General features: G+C 41.4%; 1 protein-coding gene across 6 annotated transcripts in view; it reads left to right on the top strand.

Annotated features, from left to right (window-relative positions):
- The window catches only part of BLNK (B cell linker), a 309255-nt gene that overhangs the window by 285531 nt on the left and 2685 nt on the right, over positions 1–21039 (top strand). For all 6 annotated transcript variants that reach the window (XM_033943169.1, XM_033943170.1, XM_033943171.1 and 3 more), the window contains 2 exons: positions 1613–1696; positions 4981–5136. In XM_033943169.1, the coding sequence (XP_033799060.1) occupies positions 1613–1696; positions 4981–5136 (240 nt within the window). The remainder of the gene's footprint in view (positions 1–1612; positions 1697–4980; positions 5137–21039) is intronic.

Here is a 21039-nt window from a genome sequence, read left to right as displayed (position 1 = left end):
TTCTATCCTAGCAGGTTTGCTGTCAAACAATTTTGAAGTGCTTAAAATGCTTACCGTTTCAGAACCATATCCAGGTTCTGATGGAATTAACAAAACAAAAACAATAAATTAGCTGCTATGGAACATAAATAAATAAGTGTGTGATATAAATAAATTTACCTGTCAATTTAAAGACACAGGGGGGTCTTAATCCTCAGTTTGTCTCATTAATATACTACTATTGATACTCATCATTTGTATGGCACTCTTAGACGTATGCTACGCTATACATTAAAACATTCAAGAGGCAGTCCCTGCTCAATAGAGCTTACAATCTAATCATACATATAAACAGGACAAGTAGGGGATTAGGGAGTTCCTCATGCATGAGTACTGTAAACCGCTTCTGGAGTTCATGCCACACAAAACAACCTTAACCGGGGAGAGTTATGCCAAGACAATGATTGCTTTGTGGGAGTCAATCAAGGAGAAAAGACAAGGAAAACACAGCAAGCATGCTGCTGCTTCTTCATGACAATGCGCCGGTGCACATGTCATGGCAATAACAGGCTGCCATCTGAGAATGTGGGTTTTAGCATCCACACTACAATCCTGACCTGGCTCCCTCAGATTATTTCCTGTTCTGATTTTTGAAGAAATCTCTCTGTGGACAGCGGTTTTCAAGTGATGAAGATGTCAAGGAAGCTGCGAGGGCCTGGTTTGAAGGTCAAACAGAACAATTCTTTTTAAAGGGGTTAAAGTCTTCGCAAGAAAAGTAGATCAAGTTTCAAGGCCGCGAAGCAGCCTGTTCAGTGCTGCCGCTGCTGCTGTTTGGGATGGAGGTATGTCGGCCTCGCAGAGGGAGGGTCGTCAGGGTTCTGCTGCACGGGGAGGGGGATGGGAGGGAGAGATGGAAAGATGCTGCACAGGGAGATGGATCGGTGGGGTCGTCGGGGGTTCTGCTGCGCGGGATGGAAAGATGTTGTGCAAAAGGGATGGGTGAGAGTGGATGAAAGATGCTGCATGAGGGGGGAGGGGGAAAGAAACTGGCGAACCGGGGCATATCGGGGACATTCGGGAGGGGCTTCGGGGGTCGATCCAACTAGGGCTTATTTTTGGGGTAGGGTTATATTAGGATCTACCCCGAAAATCATGCTAGTGCTTATTTTTGGGGTAGGTCTTATTTTTGGGGAAACACGGTAGCAGGAGAAAATCAGCACTGACTAAAAAAAACATGCTACGTATTTTTCTGTAAGTGGTGCTTACAGTTATGCAGTTTAGGTGTGACCATTTACATCAACTAAACCCCCTTATTCTATAACTTCACATAAATTACAGGAATGCCCCCAATCTGCTTATGATTCTCCCTTGGCTATGCCCCCTTTTTACATGTGGCCTCAGACACGAAAATATGCATGTATAGCTTTTAATTGATTTCAGTTAGCACCAATTATTGATAGAGCCCAATCATCATGCTAATTGGCTCATTATTCAATTAAATTGCATGTGCAGATTGGCCGTGTGCCCATATTTGTACATGTAAATTTTAGCGCCTTTTATAGAATTTGAGCATATATGTCTCAAAACAATTACATTTGGACTGCAGGATTCAATGTTTTTCATTTTCCTACAGGAAGCTGGAGTTTATAGTAAAATCTGGTATGCATCTTCCTGTGATCGCAAGGCTGCAGAAGAAGCATTGCATAAATCTAACAAGGTGAAAAGAGTTTTAATATCAAAAAGTTTATGTAATATAACTTGTAATAAAAAGTGTGGTGTGCGTGACCTGGTTAAATTTTAATGTACAGGGTAAAATATCTCTGAAGGAGTAATGCAAAAGTGAGTGTGTATACACATTTAAATTTCTGCTACACTTCTTGCTCAGCATACTCCTTTCTTGCTGGGGTTTTTGGGTATGGATTGGGTCTCCTGGTGTGGGTTTGGGATGGGGTGGGGGTTTGGGCTTTGGAGTGGGTGGGGATTGGGGGGATTCTTTGGTTGGGGTGAAAATGTGTTTGATGGTACGTTTGGTGTTCGCGACCTTGTTGTATTGTCGTGCTGTATTGTGTATTTACTGCTGATGTGCCAATAAAACATGATTTATACTAAATTTCTGCTACACTTAGTACAGTAACATTATAGGTCAGCCAGCACTACTTTCAAGATAAGTAGTGCACTCTTTTTCTCTCCTGCAATAGAGAATGACACAGGCACAAAAATTTTCCCCGTCCCTGTGGGAACTCAGTTTTCCCGTCCCATCCTCGCAAGTTTTGTCGCTGTCCCTGCTCCATTCCTGTAAACTCTGCCTTAACCGCACAAACCTGGAACATTTATGATTTTAAAGGTTTGAGGCTTGTGCACATGAGGATGGAGCTTGCAGGAATGGGGCAGGGACAGAAAAAGAACTTGCGGGGATGGGACAGAAAAATGAGCTCCCATGGGGACGGGGAAAAATTTGTCCCCATATCACTCTATCCTGCAGTTCTTCAGCATGTTGTCCATAAGGTAGGCAGGGCAGGACTTTCAGAGGGAGGGAAGGAGTGTAAGGATTAGTTGCAGTATATAGCCCCTTTACTTCATGGCTGACAGAAAGGAGGAATTATATCATAGCACGTAGGCCCTTCTGTCTCTATGGCAGTGGCATGGCAGGCTATGCTCACCACTTTTCTGCCACAGAAAAATGATGAATGTATTCCCTTACTTAGGGTTATCATATGGCTCCAGGAAAAAAAGAGGACAGATAGACGTCCAGGTTTTACTTCCATTGAAAGCAATGGAAGTAAAACCCGGACGTCTTTATCTGTCCTCTTTTTACTGCAAACAACTAGTAAAGGAACAGGCTACTTTAAATACCTTTTTAAACGAGTAAAGGTGCTCAGAATCCAAGATGGAAAAAAACTTCAATTTGGGGTACAGACCCCTAAAAGGCGTTTTTTGTAGAATCAATCATTGCACCATTTTAAGTAAAAAGGTAATAGAGAGTGCTTGTTGAGAAATACTCGAGTTAAATGTCCTTAAATGTCCAATAAAGTGAATATTCTCCAACTACTATATGAATTCTATGAGTTTAAGTTCAAAAAATATATAATAATGAGAACTTATCTAAGTGGGTTCAGATAGCGTTAACCCGGCGAGGTTAACGCTATCTGAACCCACTTAGATAAGTTCTCATTATTATATATTTTTTGAACTTAAACTCATAGAATTCATATAGTAGTTGGAGAATATTCACTTTATTGGACATTTAAGGACATTTAACTTGAGTATTTCTCAACAAGCACTCTCTATTACCTTTTTACTCAAAATGGTGCAATGATTGATTCTACAAAAAACGCCTTTTAGGGGTCTGTACCCCAAATTGAAGTTTTTTTCCATCTTGGATTCTGAGCACCTTTACTCGTTTAAAAAGGTATTTAAAGTAGCCTGTTCCTTTACTAGTTGTTTGCCTATTTAGATATTTTGGGAACAAATCTTTTTTTGAAATTTTTCCCAGTTGTATATATTGGATATCCAGCTCTTTTTACTGCAGCCATATGGTAACCCGACCCATTCTCATCAAGCTTGGACATGAAGGGGGGCAGGAGGAGGTCACTTTATTTTAGGTAAGGGTTGGGGAAGAAAGAGATTTCCCCACCATAGCCAAGTCCCAGTGGAAGGGGGAGTTCCTTGCAAGGGGATTTTGGGACCCGGCTCTGTACTTTTTTGACAGCTGATACGGATACTAGGGTCTCTATCTCCTCTTTCCATCGTCAGATTATGACTCTTCGCCCACCTAGGGTTTTTCCTGATATTTTGGAGGCCTGGCAGCGGGACTTGGGGGATCACTTTTTGTTGAGAATCCTGAAACGTACTTCGGGTTTAGTGCATAGTGCTGAATTACGTGAATGTCACTTTCGCACTGTCCTGCGGGCCTATGCTTCCCAAAGCCAGGCTTACCATATGGGATGTATTGGTACTCAATTGTGTACCCGCTGTTCGGTGGAGGTTAATTCTTACTTTCATGGACTTTGGAGCTGCCAGGGGATTCAGGCCTTTTGGAAGGCATTGGCCTCCTTTTTACAGGGCTTGTTACAAACCTCTGTGCCAGTCTCGGTGCTACCTATGTTGTTTGCTCAATTTTCCTTCCTTTCTATGTATACTTCTTTTGAAAAATTATTTCTTAGTAAATGTTTTATTTTGGGGAAGAAATGTATTTTATGTTGCTGGCTTTCTCCTGAGCCCCCCTCCTTTTGGCTGTGGAGGAATCGACTACACGAACTTATGGGCTGGGAGGCCCGTTTAGCTTGTTTTTCCCGTCGCCGGAGCAGAGACTTTGTTCACACATGGACTCCGTATTTGAACATTTTATCCCCTGAAAGTCGCAGCCGCATATTGAATAGACTCCATCTGTGAGTCAGTGCCTTTCTTTCTCAATGCTGTTCCCTGCCTGAGAGTTGTATGTTCATTGGGGGTGGGTGGGTGGGGTGGGGGTGGGGTTCTTTCTGTGGGGTGGGGGTGGGGTTCGATCGTGGGGGACATCAGAGTCCAGTCCTCCGCGGATATGGTTGGGTGACATAATATAACATGTTTTTTTCTCCTGCTGTTGTACTTTCTGTTGTTCTTGCATAATAAAACAGATTTGAACATAAAAAAAAAATTGTAAGACCTGGTACAAGGTAGTTGTTACATTTTTATTTTTACCCTTTACACTGTATGTGAAAACACCAGATGTGGCAGGATAACATCCTGTTTCCTATGCAGTCAGTAAAACCTAATTTGAATATGATACATCCTCTTCTACATATTATCTTGCATTAATTTTTGTGCAACAACTTTAATATCCTATCTTAAAGAACATAAAAAACACTGCCTACTTTGATTTTATTGTTTTGCATACATGGTAAATAACATTTTATAGAATAAGTAGTATGTTATCTAAAATGGAATGTAATTGTTTTATTTATTTATTTATTTTTTAATTATTTATAACTTTTAATGATTTTTTTTTTAAATTAAATATAGGATGGATCATTCCTTGTACGAAAAAGCTCTGGGCAAGATTTAAAACAGCCATACACATTAGTGGTCTTTTATAACAGAAGAGTTTTTAACATCCCTATACGATATATAGAATCAACAAAACAATATGCAATGGGAAGAGAGAAAAGTGGAGAGGAGGTAAGAAATCATACCAACATCCTGTTTCTAGAAGTGACCAATGAAAATAGGTTTAAAAAAGAAAACCTAGCAGACTAATTTGGGAATTGACACTTTGGGAAATGGATCCCCCCAAAGAATCTACTAGTTTTGAAAGGACCTGTTTGCAGTTATTTGTCTAAACCAGGGCTGCCCAAGTCCGGTCCTCGAGATCTACTGACAGGCCAGGTTTTCAGGATATCCACAATGAACATGCATGATAGAGATTTGCCTGTACTACTGCCTTCTTGGTATGCAAATCTCTCTCATGCATGTTCATTGTGGATATCTTGAAAACCTGGCCTGCCAGTAGATCTCGATGACCGGATTTGGGCAGCCCTGGTCTAAACCTTTTTATCTGGCAATTTCCTCCTGCTTATTTCACCTTCCAAATTACTTGGAATCAGGGCTGGGCTCTTGCACCATTTATCCTTGACCAGGGAACCATGCATCACTTTGCTTGACCACCATTCAAGCCTTCTTGTTGTGGTTTTCTTCTTCCAGGTGATATTGTGCGGTTGGTCTGCATGATGTAGTCATTCTGGGTCTGGATTGGTTGATGTTGATTCAATCACATTTAAAGTCTTGAAAGGCAGGAAAAGTCATCAGTCTGTCCAATCAATTTTAATTTCTTGAGGGCATGAAAATATGACTGAATAGATATTGATTAGATATTATGGAGTAGAGGAATAGCCTAGGTTTTAGAATACTGCTGGCCTTTTTGAATCTTGGGCAGATGACCTAAACCTTCCTCAGCTTGTAAGCCCTCCAGGGACAGAGAAATACATGGTGTACTTGAATGTACAGTAACTCACTTTGCGCTACTACTGAAAAAGGTGTGAGGTAAATCCACATAAATAAATAAACCAATCCAGCAGAAGAAGTACTACAGAAAAATCAGCAAAGAGACCAACCAACAGCATAATCCAGAAGAGAGCCACCGCAAGATGGCTGAAATGTTGGTCAAGCAAAATCAGATGTAGGACCATCTGGACAGCTGCAATAACCATGATACCAGTCATGGAAGCCTAAGAGAACACGTTTAAACCACAGCTATGTTATTGATTATGTTCTGTAGCACCAAATTCCAACAGCTTAATTGAATGCTGAATGGAAAAATAATAAAAATTTTTAAATCTGCTACTCATACAAAGCCTAGGAGACAATACGTTAAACTAGTTGAAAGGATAAACAATCAATTCATATTACTTTCTTCCACAGATAGGTGAATAAGATGGGCCACGAGTTCAATGACCCTACCAGCTTTTTGGCCCATGTAGCATTAACAACCAAAGAATTTATGAGGCGGGGCAGAGGTTGATTTGTTTAATTCTCTCAGCCCACCCTAAAAAAAAAAAAAAGTGTATTCCAAGGCCCATGATTTGTTCCACACCATTACAGATTATCCCGTCTCTGTCATATCTTTCCTAGGTCAGAGAGCCTTAACCTGTTAAATTTTCATCAGGAAACAAGTCTGTAATGTTTTCGCATCTGTTGCCCCTCTCGCTGTCTTTTTTTAAAATTTTATTTATTAGACTTTATTAACCCCCCTTTATGAAGAGATTTACCCAAAGCAGTATATAGAACAGGTACACTTGACATAAACTGGTCAATATTCAAAGTGATTTGACTGGCCAGAAAACTGCTCCCCGGCCAGTTAAATTTTTTTCTTTGGCGCTAACCATTAATTTTCAGTGGCACTTAATTGGTCGGTGCCACTGAAAATAACCCATTCGCACCGAACTGAAAACCGGCCATTTTGGAGGCATTCTGGGGGCAAAGTCGGCACTTGGCCAGTTAAATGCAGAATATTGCACTTAACCAGCTCCTAAAACCCAGAAATCCAATGTTGTTGTCATCATCATAGGTTTAATACCAGCAGCAACACTGGTTGAATATCAGGCCCTACGTTTTATAGTTTTGTTAAGCTAACAATAGTACAATGGCCAAATATAAGCATAAATACAATGAGGTAAAGGTAAACCTGGAGATGGCAAATTGAATCCTAGTAATAAGACTAACATGATCCAGTTTTAAATATAAATATTTAACAGCATTGTAAAATAATGATATGACAGAAATATGATAAATGGCAGCAGACTACAAATGATAGCATAACAGGCAACCTAAAAGAACATTCATATAACAGAGATGATTCAATATCAGCACAATCTACTGTAGCGGCATTTAATTTTCACAAGGGCGACTACGATAAAATGAGGAAAATGGTTAAAAAAAATAGCTAAAATGGTCTATGGCAAAGGTCAGAAGTGTAAACCAGGCACGGATGTTTACAAATACCATTAAAGCCCAGACCAGATGTATTTCACATATTAAAAAAGGTGGAAAGAAGTGAAAATGAGAGCCGGCGTGGTTAAAATACAAAGTGAAAATTGCAGCTAAGGAAACATCCTTTAAAGAATGGAAAAAGGATCCCAATGAAGAAAATAAGAGGAGACATAAGCACTTGCAAGTTAGATACAAAGCATTGATAAAGAAAGGTAAACAAGAATATGAAGAACAACTTGCTAAATAAGCAAAAACTCATAGTAACAATTTTGTTGGTACATTAAAAGCAGAAAACCTATGAAGGAATCCATGGGATTGTTGGATGATCAAGGAGAGAGGATAAGGTCATAGCAGAGAGACTGAATGAATTCTTTGCTTTGGCCTTTATGGAAGAAGATGTAAGAAATCTTCCCCAACTGGAAATGGTTTTCAAGGGTGATGAGACGGAGGAATTTAAAGAAATCTTGGTGAACCTGGAAGCTGTACTAAGCCAAATCACCTGGACCAGATGGTATACATCCCAGGGTACTGAAAGAACTCAAACATAAAATTGCTGATCTGTTGTTAGTTATCTGTAACTTGTTGCTAAAATTGACTGTAGTACCTGAAGATTGGAGGGTAGCCAATGTTATGCCGATTTTTAAAAAGGGTTTCAGGGGAGATCTGGGGAATTACAGACTGGTAAGCCTGACCTCGGTGCCGGGCAAAATAGTGGAAATAATTATAAAAAATAAAATTGTGGAACATATAGACAAACATGATTTAATGAGACAGTCATCATGGGTTCAGCCAAAGGAGGTCTGGCCTCATCAATTGGCTTCACTTCTTTGAAGGTTTGAATAAATAGGTGAGCTGGTTGATGTAGTGTATCTAGATTTCCAGAAAGCTTTTGACAAAGTTCCTCATGAAAGGCTCCTGAGAAAATGAAGAGTCATGGAATAGGAGACAATGTTCAACTATAGATTAAGAATTGGTTATCGGACAGAAAACAAAGGGATGAAGAAATATTTGAAAGAGATGCTACAAATATCATCTGATTCAATTCTGCCAATTACTAAAGCTTACTATGTAAACTCTGGTAGCCCGCTGGTTAATCTAGTTCAAGAACAGAAATCAGAAGCCAATTTCGACCTTACTGGCTTTTTGGAGGATTCCAGATCAGAGGGGACTACAGCTACCCTAATTGCTCCTTTGATAGGAATTGGATACTTAGATTGTATTTTCGCTTTAAGAATATAAAGTTCCTGGGTCAGTCAGTGATGATTTTTCCTGACCTTTGTAGGGCCACGCAACTGAGAAGGAAGGCCTTTTTGGCACTCGAATCTCAGGTGCTGGAGCTCATTTTTTCTACAATTTCCATGTAAGTGTATTGTTAAAATCAGTGATATAATGTATGTTTTTTTTGGACCCGGAACATTTAAAGTTTTTGTTTAAAGGCAAAACAACCTCCAGTTCCTATAGCTATATCCACCCCCTCTGATTGTGATGTTAATTTCATGATTAGAAAAATGATTCCTGTTTGGTTCCAATAAGAAAAATTTCTTTCTGTGAAATTGTATTGGGGGTGTTTTTCTCCTCCAAGATTTCTGTAATCTTGTCTCCTCTCCAACTGTTTCTTTTTTTCATTAAATTGCGGTAAATATAGAGTTACACTTTAGTTTATTGAATTGCCTTAATCAATTGCTATTGGAATTTTTCAAGTGTAATCTATTTTCTTTATCAAGTGTAAACTTGAAATATTTGAAAATTGCATAAATAAATAAAAATTTTAAAAAGGGAAGAATAATCTAAATCATAGTTTCCGGATGCTAGGGTCAACCATGGGGGGGGAGGAGGGGGCAGTGCTCAAGAAAAAAAATCTGGGTGTCATCGTGGACAATACGCTGAAACCTTCCGCCCAATGTGCGGTGATGGACAAGAAAGCAAACAAGATGCTAGGAATTGTTAGAAAACGGATGGTAAACAAGACTAAGAATGTTATAATGCCTCACCTTGAGTACTACATTTATTTCTGGTCTCCTTATCTCAAAAAAGATATAGCGGCACTAGAAAAGGTTCAAAGAAGAGCGACCGAGATGACAAAGAGGATGGAACTCCTCTCGTATTAGGAAAGACTAAAGAGGTTAGGGCTCTTCAGCTTGGAAAACAGACAACTGAGGGGAGATATGATTGAAGTCTACAAAATCCTGAGTGCTGTAGAATGTGTACAAGTGAATCAATTTTTTACTGCATCAAGATTTACAAAGACTAGGAGGCACTCGATGAAATTACAGAGTAATACTTTTGAAACCAATAGGAGGAAATATTTTTTCACTCAGAGAATAGTTAAGCTCTGGAATGCGTTGCCAGAGGACGTGGTAGGAGTGGTTAATGTAGCTGGCTTTAAAAAAGGTTTGGACAAGTTCCTGGAGGAAAAATCCATAAGCTGCCGTTGAGACAGGCATGGGAGAAGCCTCTGCTTGCCATGGATCAGTGGTATGGAATGCTACTGTTTGGGTTTTTGCCAGGTACTTGTGTCTTGGATTGGCCTCCATGAAGACGGGATACTGGGCTAGATGAAACACCTTAGCAAGCATGTATTAGAGAACATAAGAACATAAGAGATGCCGCTGCTGGGTCAGACTAGTGGTCCATCGCGCCCAGCAGTCCGCTCACACGGTGGCCCTTTTGGTCAAAGACCAGTGCCCTAACTGAGACTAGCCTTACCAGCGTACATCCTTGTTCTAACTTTGTCTTGAATCCCTGGAGGGTGTTTTCCCCTATGATAGCCTCCGGGAGAGTGTTCCAGAGAGTGGTGGAAAACTGGAACGCTCTCCCAGAGGCTATCATAGGTGAAAACACCCTCCAGGGATTCAAGACAAAGTTAGACAAATTCCTACTGAACAAGGACATACGCTGGTAAGGCTAGTCTCAGTTAGGGCACTGGTATTTGACCAAAAGGGCCGCCGCGTGAGCGGACTGTTGGGCACGATGGACCACTGGTCTGACCCAGCAGCAGCATCTCTTATGTTCTCTAATACATGCTTGCTAAGGTGTTTCATCTAGCCCAGTATCATGGAGGCCAATCCAAGACACAAGTACCTGGCAAAAACCCAAAAAGTAGCATTCCATACCACTGATCCAGCTTCTCCCATGTCTGTCTCAATGGCAGAATTCAAATAATAGCTATGATGCCAACACCATTTGTACAATACAGTGAAAAAAAATAGAGGGGCAGTTGTAGCAAAAAATCATTAGAATAAAGAGATAGCTGGCTAAACTGAAGGTAATACAGCTGAATAAGAGAAAATGGTCTTAAGTTATAGGGTACAGAGATGCCAAGTCTCATACATTAGTCTCATACATTAGTGTCACACTAACTTTAAAGTTTTCTTACTCTCTCACACCGAGACCCATTTCTCACTCATTTATTTAGTCAAATTTTTAGCCTGTCCTCCCAGAAGAGGCCAGAACGTGTTACAAGTTTACATACACAGTAGAAGGTTGAGCAACAAGGTCACAACTTCACGTACAGCAGATATTCAGAACATATTAAAAAGAGCAGTAGTAGAAATTCTAATGTACATGTTTTGGGTACTGAGCACGGTAGCATGGCAAACGATGGGCAACAAGGATGCAATTTCACATATATGAAATACAGAAGAACAGATTAAAGGGAAGAACAGAAGCAGGGGGATGGTTCCTAAGAACTGCATGGAGGAATATGAATATATAATTTGGGGGCTGAGCACATTAGCATGGCAAATGATAGGCCCTATAAGTGTAGCAGCTAGAATTACAATACATTTGAAGTACAGGACAATTTTAAGGCATTCATGGTGTAGGTACCAGTGTACTGATCCTGATCACTGCTCTCATGAGAGATGAACCTTGGAGAAGTAAACCAAATGGTCCAAGCTTTAGGAAGACTTCTGAGCACACTTTCCTGTCTACTGCTTCCCTTTGCCCCGTCCTTTTTCCCTTTATTGCAAGCGCATGTGCTCTGAAACCAACATACAGACTTAACTACTGATGGGAGGACAATTTTCAGCTCAACAAATTTAACCAAACTGCTCCCCATTTTGTCTATATTCTTTCAGAGGCTCCAAAAGAAAAGCCAATATAATTTAATGCTGCCTTGATTCATTTGCAAAACAATACTACCACTACCATTAAATCATTCCAGATTTAGATACCGGATGTACTGTCTGAAAAATCTCACTCTTTGGGGAGGTTCACCCTTGGCATCTCGGAAGATATACAGCAAACTAGTACAGGTGCAGATTGAGTGGATAGACAGCTACAACTAGAATTACTCTAGTCAAGGTGTGGTCAAACCATAGATTTATGGATGCATTTGTGATTTTTATCTGTTTCTTATAGTGCACTAAGGATTTTAATGTGGTGTCCAATAATCCTTTTCCTAGGTGAACACTCTTGCTATAGCATGCAGCCTAGTATACATACACATAAAGCAATGTTTCTTATGTGAAACAGATTTCACTAGATAGTAGGATTACGGTAATCAGCCACATAAGTGCAAGACATCATCAAACAGTGCCAGGATGAATGGCTCTTCCAAAGCTCAGAACTAAATTCAAAGTTCCGAGCACAGTCTTTCCCATACACAGAAGTCTCCTCAGACTGTTAGTTCCTTAGGTCAAGGAGGAGCTTAACTCTCAGAGAGGTGGGAGGGCTTATGTGTCTGATCAAGCTTGTCATCTCCAGAAGACATCTACTACAGGCAAGAAACGCTGATTTCCATCCTCTCCTCCAGTCGACAATCACGAGTGAATCGGACACAGAAATGGGTAACTCCCAACCTAGGGCTGCTCTGTCCATTGTCCAAGAGCACCTTGTTCACAGATCACTTCATCAACTTTTGCATAATTATAATGACAGACTGGACCATACAGCTAGACCAGGGGTGGGCAACCGGAACCTGCCATTGAAATTGATGTGGCCCGAAAGACCATGGGCACAGAAAATGTAAATAAGTAGAGTTTTGGCAATTTTAAATTCTATTTTGCAAATATTTCCAGACCAGCAACTCTAGCGGTTTGTTATCATTTTTAGCTACATTTTTATATATTTATCACAGGTCTATAGAGATCTTTACATTTACATTTCTGACAGTATATAATGTTGTAGCCTGCCTGACATTCATGGAGCTAGACCAAAAGCATGGTCACTGTCTGAAGACAGATTGAGCCAATAGCATGAAGTGAAAGCATTAAGGACCACATAGCTGCTTTGTATATAAGATTCTAAGAAGTAGACTTCAAGAGAGCTATAATAGCTGCAATGGCTCAAATTTGATGAGATTTAATTTTACTAGCTAGAAGAGTATCAGTTTTATTTGTTTTGGAAATTAATACAAAATTCTCTAAGATCCATTTAGCCACTGGAATTTTGATAGATTCAATGTGTTATAGATAGCATGCAAGAGCTCTTTTTTTAAAGTCCAAAGTGTGGCAAGACTTTCTGCATGGGTAGTTGTGCGGTTTAGGATAAAACATGAGAAGCACTATTTCATTCATATGAAAAGTAGTGAATATCTTTGGAAATGATTCTACTATAAGTATGATGAAACTGATTGTATGGTTCATAGATGACACTTGAAGTTTTCTTTCTATAGCGCTACCAGACGTATGCAGCGCTGTACAGTCACAAAGAAGAAAACAGTTCCTGCTCGAAAGAGCTTACACTCTAAACAGCCAAAACAGCCAAACAGGATGTCATGGAACAGTTAAGGGGAATGGTTAATCATCTGGCTGGGATGGTGGGCAGAGGAGTAGGGTTAAGGATTGAAGGCTATATAAAAAAGGTGGGTTTTCAGTCTGCTTTTAAACAAGGGAAGAATCTTGACAGACAAACTTGGGTAATTTATTCTAGGCATAGGGTGCAGCTAGATTAAAGGAATGAAGTCTGGAATTAGCAGTGAAGGAGAAGGGTAAAGCTAAGAGCGGCTTATCTGAGGAATGGAGTTCTCTGGGAGGTGCTTAAGGAGAGAGGAGAGATATTGAGGGGCAGCAGAATGAACACACTTGTAGGTCAGCAATAGGAGCTTGAACTGTATGCGATGGCGGACAGGGAGCCAGAGAAGTGGCATGAGTGTAGCGAGGCTGGTAGAAGATGAGTCGTGCAGCAGAGTTTTGCACAGATTACAAGGGGGAGAGGCAACACTGCAGGAGACCAGTTAGAAGTACATTTAAGTAATCTAATCTAAGCTTGAGGTTAAGAGAGCATGGACAAGGGTCTGGGTGATATGCTCAGAGAGGAAGGGGTGAATTTTGGTAATGTTGTAGAGATAGAAGCGACAGGCCTTAGCAGTTTGTTAGATGTACGTAGAAAATGAGAGGTCGGAATCGAAGATGACTCCAAGATTGCGAGCAGAGGAGACTGGAACAATGACAGTTGATGCTTCTAGTCAAAGTGACCACAGTTAAGGCACCGCCCGATGAAGTGCTTCAGTGATGTGGATTCAATGGGTTCAAATGGTAGTGTTATGATCTGTAATATAATGATGTTGAGATCCATGCCATCCAAGGATTCTCTGCATCAGCAATTTGACATGAAGAAGCCTCTTCCTGAAGCTGGAAATGATTAAATTCTGTGAATCTGAAAGTCTGTGGGGACCCAATAGAACAAGTTTGCCCTCTGCTGGAGCATGTTTGGCAATGTCCTAGGCAATAGAAATAATGGTATTGTAATGTGGTGCTTGAAAACGCCAAATAGGGCCTTGACCATTAGTGAAGCACCAGCTGGTAAATTTCTTCCTTTTAAATGTGTAAGTGCATCTGGTAGGAGTTTTTCTTGCTGTTACCAGGATATCTTGACTAGGCATTGGTAGACTTAGGGCAAAAAGTAATTCTCGTTCAATTTCCATACCGCTTGTGTTAAATAGGTTTCTATACAGAAGGCTATCCTGTTCTGCACTATAAAAGGACTGAAGCTTTCAAGAAAAAAAATGACTGTCTTTTGAGAGTAGAGAATCTATTTTGACAAGGCCAGTAAGGCAATATGAAAATCATTAATGTGTATCAATTTTTAAATTTGTGCAGGGTTTTACGAATAGAGGGATGGGAGAATAAGCATCATAGAGTTGTCAAAGCAAGTTTCTGGACCAAGTAACAGAGGGGGTGGGGGGTGGGAGAGAGAGCTTTGCATTTTCAATGCAGGAAGAAAAAAAAGATCAGTTTGAGGAGTATTCCAGGCTTAAAAAATGTTCAAAGGTTCAGTGGTCTAGAGATCACATGTGGGGTTGAAGAACTCTATTTGAGCTTGTCTGCTGATTATGCCTGCACAGGATGGAAGAGGCCTGCATGTTTTCATAATGAGACACCATAGTTTCAAATTCATTGCTCTTTCCTGACAAAGGCAAAGAGGACCCACACCTATTTTATTGATTGACATAAAACAGGCTAATGTGAATGTTCCTGAAAAATATGTGCAAACAGTCAGAGAGCAAAATTGTTCTGAGCTAGCTTGAGTGCCAGCTGATTGAGATGGAGCATTCATTTGGGATTGTGAACACCGGCTACATGCATTTGTCAGGAGCCAAACTAGGATGATATTAGAATCATATATTGTCAGGAGGCAAAGAATACACCAGTGATGCAAAGAGGGTGTCTCTCTTCCAGTTGAATTCTTAGCAGCCACCATTGTAACATGGTCTGCAGTGAAGAATATGGGACAAACTGTCAAAGAAATGAGTGCATTGCTTCCACTTGACATTTCAGATCCGATTGCAGTCTTCTTATTTTAAGATACAATGTATAGTAGTGGCCATTTGACCTGATATCAAGAAGAGGTTTTTGGTGTGTGATCATTAAATGTCCTGAAAATAATATATCAGTAACAGAGAAAATAATCTGCGTCAGATTAAAGTCCATAGAGCCCAGCATCTTGTCTCTAGCCAGTGTGGGTCACATCTCCCAAAATGTACATCTTTCTATTGCTCATCTGCAAGGCTGATCAGTAGCTCTCCCATGTTGTCCTGGCCTGCACCTTTTATAGTTTTCCTCTGAGAACCTGTCCACCCCACTCTTAAATTCTGCTATGTTAATCATGTCAACCCCATCCTCCAGCCGTAGATTCCACAGCTTGGGTGCAGTGTAAAAAAAAAAAAAACACTTTTATTTGTTTTAATCTGCTGGTCTTTAGTTTTATAATGTCTCTTGTTTTCAACATTGGTTAAAATGTTAAAACGCACACAATTCCTTATTTAACTGTTCCAACCCACTCATGATTTTATAAACTATTATAGCCCCTCAGTCATCTTTTCTCTAATCTGAAGAGCCCTAACCTGCTTAGCATTTCATCCTAAGGAAGGTGGTGTATTTCATGCAATATTCTTATGTTTCAGCTTCATTTTGCTCAGGCTATGATGAATTGTGTTACAAAATGTTTAGTTCCCCATATCCTTTTTGAGTTTGCTTGACTTGGACTCCCAAGCATTTAATGCAGGGGTGTCAAAAGGGCCACAATCCATTCGGGTTTCAGGATTTCCCCAATGAATATTTGCATGCACTGCTTTCATTGTATGCTAATAGATCTCATGCATATTCATTGGGGAAATCCTGAAAACCAGACTGGACTGCGGCCCTCGAGGAGGGACTTTGACAACCCTGATTTAATGGAAGAAACTAAACAAAAGAGAGAGAGACCACCAGTCCCACAAACACAAGCTACTTCCAGAAAACAGACACAAGGAACTGATGATCTGGATCAGCTTGCTTTATTAAACAGTTCAAACAAAATCAAAATTCTTCACAATGAAAAACTATGGTACAATCCAATGGAATCAACTTGGTGTGGATAACTATGGAATCCAACATGGTCCATGTTTCGACGATAGCAATCTCAGGGGGTCCTTAAATTGAAAAGCAAATTGTGCTTGAGGATATGTGTACATGGCAACTGGTATGATATAATGATGTGCATAACACGATAAAAGGTGAAAATTAAACTATAGTATAAAATTTGATAATGGTGCAGGTGTGTAAAATGTATTAAGTTAACTATGGTAGAGTGAATTACCAAAAAAATTATATAGATGGGCAACTGAAGATGAAAATATTCTGTTATTAGAGTGAGAATATAATTGAGAGAAATATGCAAAGTGCTGAAAATAAGGTGTGGAATGTACACCCACAAACATACCTGATGTGTATATGTTTGAAGAGAAAAACTATGGAGCAAAAGTGCACAGTAAGTTTGTCAAACGCTGAGCATAGAACGAGACTAGTACTTGTGGCTGGCAAAGCTCGGTTATGAGTTTTCAGATCAATATAGTTCCACAGCACATTCACAATGAAGTGCCAATGACATGTTTACAAAAGCAAGTAATGCTTATCTTTAAACCATCAATTCTCATCAAAGAAAGATCGGGTCTAAGATGAAACAGGATAGCTTCTGTAGCAAAAAAACATGCTCTTTCAAATGATATTTAAAAAAACAAAAAAACAAAAACAAAAAACCTACACATTAGAGATATTTGAATCTGAAAAACAGTGAAAATTTGCATAAAGCCATATTTTTTTGGATGGTCATATCTTCAGCTTCACTTGACTGTAAAAGCTCATATTGCAAATCTTGGGAAGTACCTCATGGTACATGTCTGCTAGTAAAGTTGTATCCTCAGCTGACTTACCTACCAGCAGCAGTATGGAGCCAAACTGTGCCAAAAATTTTCATTCGTGAATTTTTTTGCATACTTTGCTGACCTGTGCAAAAGATTTCAAACCTGGCACAGAAACTTGCCCCAAGGTGTTGTACCAAACTGCAAGATTTCAGACTCCTATGTAGTTTCTTTCTGCCACAGTGCTTAAACAAAGTTGGCGTTTTAGGTCACACGAGGTCTGGGAGTGGATCAATTGCTTTTGTTCAACCACCCCTAGTTCCTGAGATAGATCCAAAAAATTATGCAGTTTTTCATTTGAGACCCTAGATATCAACCCTGAATTTGGTTGGATTTCAAGGGGGTTGAGCATGGGCTCCTGGTCCACATGACATGGAATGACCCAAAAGATATTTCAAAAATAACCATTTTCTCTACCTAGTTCTTACTAGAGAGTTGCGCGGGGACAGAAATCCCACCCGTCCCCACCCGTCCCCGCCAAAATCCCACCCATCCCCACCCGTCCCCGTGAGGAATCCCTCCGTCCCCACCCGTCCCCGTGAGGAATCCCTCCGTCCCCACCCGTCCCCGCGAGGAATCCCCTCCGTCCCCACCCGTCCCCGCGAGGAATCCCCTCCGTCCCCACCCGTCCCCGCGAGGAATCCCCTCCGTCACCATCCTTCCCTATAAACTTCAGAAATAGTTATTTTATTTAATTATGCTACTGAATTAAAGGCTCTGGTAGAGACCCATTTACAAATAAGCAAAGAGACTATTAATTTGGAAATATTAATTGGGAAGAATACATACTTTGTAAATGGGTTTCTACCAGAACCTCTAATGTAAATATAAAATATAAATACTCAGCTGATGAGAACCCACAAACTGTCAGCTGAGGACTTCCTTTGCAGTTGGCCTGGGGTCCCTTTTGCCAAGCTTGGCAGGCAGCAGTAGCGTCCCTGAGTCACAGATGCTGGCACCTCAGTGGCTCATGGATGCTGCCAGCAACTGCTGCGCTTGGTGGAGGGGAGTTCTGACCATCTCTAGAGGAGGTCCTCTGCTGGCGGTGCTTGGGGATCCCCACCAGTCACAGCAAGGGCCAACAAGTACTTCAACACTGTAGAAATAAAACCAGAAATGCATTTCCTTTTCTTTTGAACACAAAACAAAGATATCTGCCATATACATTTCCCAAGGCAGATGACTCTATGCAATGACACCTCGGTAACAAAATACAAAAATAGACAAATACACCCCCTCCCTTTTTACTAAACCACAATAGTAGGTTTTAGCACAGGGAGTTACGCTGAATGCCTCGCGCTGCTCTCAATGCTCATAGGCTCCCTGCGCTAAAAAACAATATTGCGGTTTAGTAAAAGGGAGCCATAGTGCAAAATATAGACAGCAGATATAAATTCTCAAAACAGACACATTTTGATCACTAAATTGAAAATAAAATCATTTTTCCTATCTTTGCTGTTTGGTGATTTCATGAGTCTCTGGTTGCACTTTCTTCTTCTGACTGTGCATCCAATCTTTCTTCCTTTCTTTCAGCCTCCTGTATGTTTCCTCTCCTCCAGACCTCATTCTCTCCCCCAACTTTTTCTTTCTGTCTCCCTGTTCCCCCTTCTTTCTGTCTCTCTGTCTGCCCCCTTTCTTTCTTTCTCCGTGCCCTCCCCCAAGCCACTCGGTTTGCTGCCACCGCCATCGGGGAATAGTCCCCAAGCCACCGCTGTCCCAAGCTTTCCCTGCAGAAGCGTCGCGCTGACCAGCATTCCGCTCCCTGACGTCAATTCTGACGTAGGAGAGGAAGTTCCGGGCCAACAAGGCATTTCTCCTCATTCCATCCAGCCTGAGCCCCATCTCTCCTTGATCCAGCATTTCCCTTCTGTGTCTGTCAGAATTACCATTCCACCTATTTTCCAGCATCACCCTTCTTTGTGTCCATCTCACCTATATCCGTATCTCACCACTTTTTCAGAATCTTCATTTGTCTCTGTCCTTGTCTTTACCCCATATTCACCATTTGCCCTTTCAATGTCTTTATCTCCCCCCCCCACACACTTTTTCAGCATTACTTCTATGTCTCTATTTCACCTCCTCTTCATGTCCCCTCTGTATCTCTATCCTTATTCAGAAGGTCCTGCTTACCCTTTCTCTTCTTTGTGTCACTATCTCCATTTTCAGCTTTCCCCCCTTTTCCATTGTTAATGCACCCTGTAGCCAGAATCTTTCCACCCTCCCTCCACTCCGGCCCAGCCCAGTATGAAATATTTCCTTTTGTTTCTCTCCCCTCTCTCTTCTCCTCCCTCACCCACGAGTCCTGCATCTGGCCCTCTCCCTTCTACCTGCACCTGGCAACACCCCCCTGCTCCGCGGCTCTCTTCAGCAACTCGTCAGCAGCGGTGATCAAGACAAGCTGCCGACATCGAGGCCTTCCCTCTACGAGTCCCGCCTTTGTGGAAAAAGGAAGTTGAAACAAGCGGGACTCGCAGAGGGTAGGCCCCGACGCCAGAAGCTTGTGTCGATCGTTGTTGCCGAAGAGAGCCGCAGGTAGAAGGGAGAGGGAGATAGGAAGGCTGTAGAAGCTCCGGAGCATGACACCGAACCCGGCCAGGATGATTTCTTTTTCAGGCTGCTGCTGCCGCTGCCGCTGCTATCCCCCACCCGAAATGACAAAAAACAGCCTAATGCCCGCGTCGGGAAATAGCCATGCTGAGCAGTGAGCTCAGCACGTACACAGATGAAAGCCTTGCTTGCTGATTGGTCCGGCGGCACGGTGGGGCGGGGCCGCCGGACCAATCAGCAAGCAAGGCTTTCATCTGTGTACGTGCTGAGCTCACTGCTCAACATGGCTATTTCCCGACCCGACGCCAGACTTGCATCGCCAGACTTGCATCGCCAGAATTTAGGTAGGTTGTTTTCATCCCCGTGGGAGTCCCGTGGGCAAGGGGGCGTCCCCGTGGGAGTCCCGTGGGTCAGGGGGGCGTCCCCGTGGGAGTCCCGTGGGCCAGGGGGCGTCCCCGTGGGAGTCCCGTGGGCCAGGGGGGGAACCCGCGGGATCCCCGCGGGACCCGCGGGATCCCCGCGATCCCCGTTCCCGTGCAGACCTCTAGTTCTTACTTGCACTTCATAAAATATCCAAAATTGGACGCTGGAATCATGGCCCTCAATGTATTGTGTGACATTTTAAGTAGCATACTATGCCATCTGTATTGTTCTTTGAATATGTTTACTGCTGTAACTGTCCATTGTTTAGCTTCATATTTTTACTTTATACCACTTGGGTGAATTTCTTTAAAGAGGAGGTAAATAAATCTTAGTTTAAAAAAAAAATCCTTCTGCAAAGCTTAAATTCAGTATATTTATGGCCCAACAGCAACATAAATAGGCATCTGGAAAAAATATTTCTTCACTCAATGGGTAATTAGATTCTGGAATTCATTGTTGGAGTGAAAGTGATTAGCTTAGCAGTGTTTAAAAATCATTTGACTAATTTCCTAAAGAAGTCCTTAAGCCATTATTAAGATGGCTTGGGGAAATCCATTGCTTATTCTTAAGATAAGCAGCATAAAATCTGTTTTTCTCCTTAGGATCTTGCCAGGTACATGTGACCTGGGCTAGCCACAGTTGGAAACAGGATACTGGGCTCGATGGACCTTTGGTCTGTCTCACAATGGCAATTCTTTTGTTCTTATGTAGAGGTTTTAGCTCTTTCTACCACAAAGGGTTAAGACTGAATCCCTGCCTTTAGCTGTGATATCTTTTCAGTTTAAAGGCTACCCTTTCCTTATTTTCCTTTTTTAAAATGCTACAAACCCCCCCTCCCCCCCCCCCCCACACAAAACACATAAATCAAGCTAAATAAGAGGATAATCTTCTCCTTTTCTAAAGAGCTTTTTATTCTTCATCAGTTTGTCAGTGGGAGAAAAAAAAAAATACCTGAGCCATTAGAGACCACAGCAAACATGGCAAGAACTTTTCATTACATTAAG

Source organism: Geotrypetes seraphini, chromosome 4, assembly GCF_902459505.1.
Source record: "Geotrypetes seraphini chromosome 4, aGeoSer1.1, whole genome shotgun sequence".
Lineage (NCBI taxonomy): Eukaryota > Metazoa > Chordata > Amphibia > Gymnophiona > Dermophiidae > Geotrypetes > Geotrypetes seraphini.
This window is presented reverse-complemented; position numbering and strand designations above follow the sequence as displayed.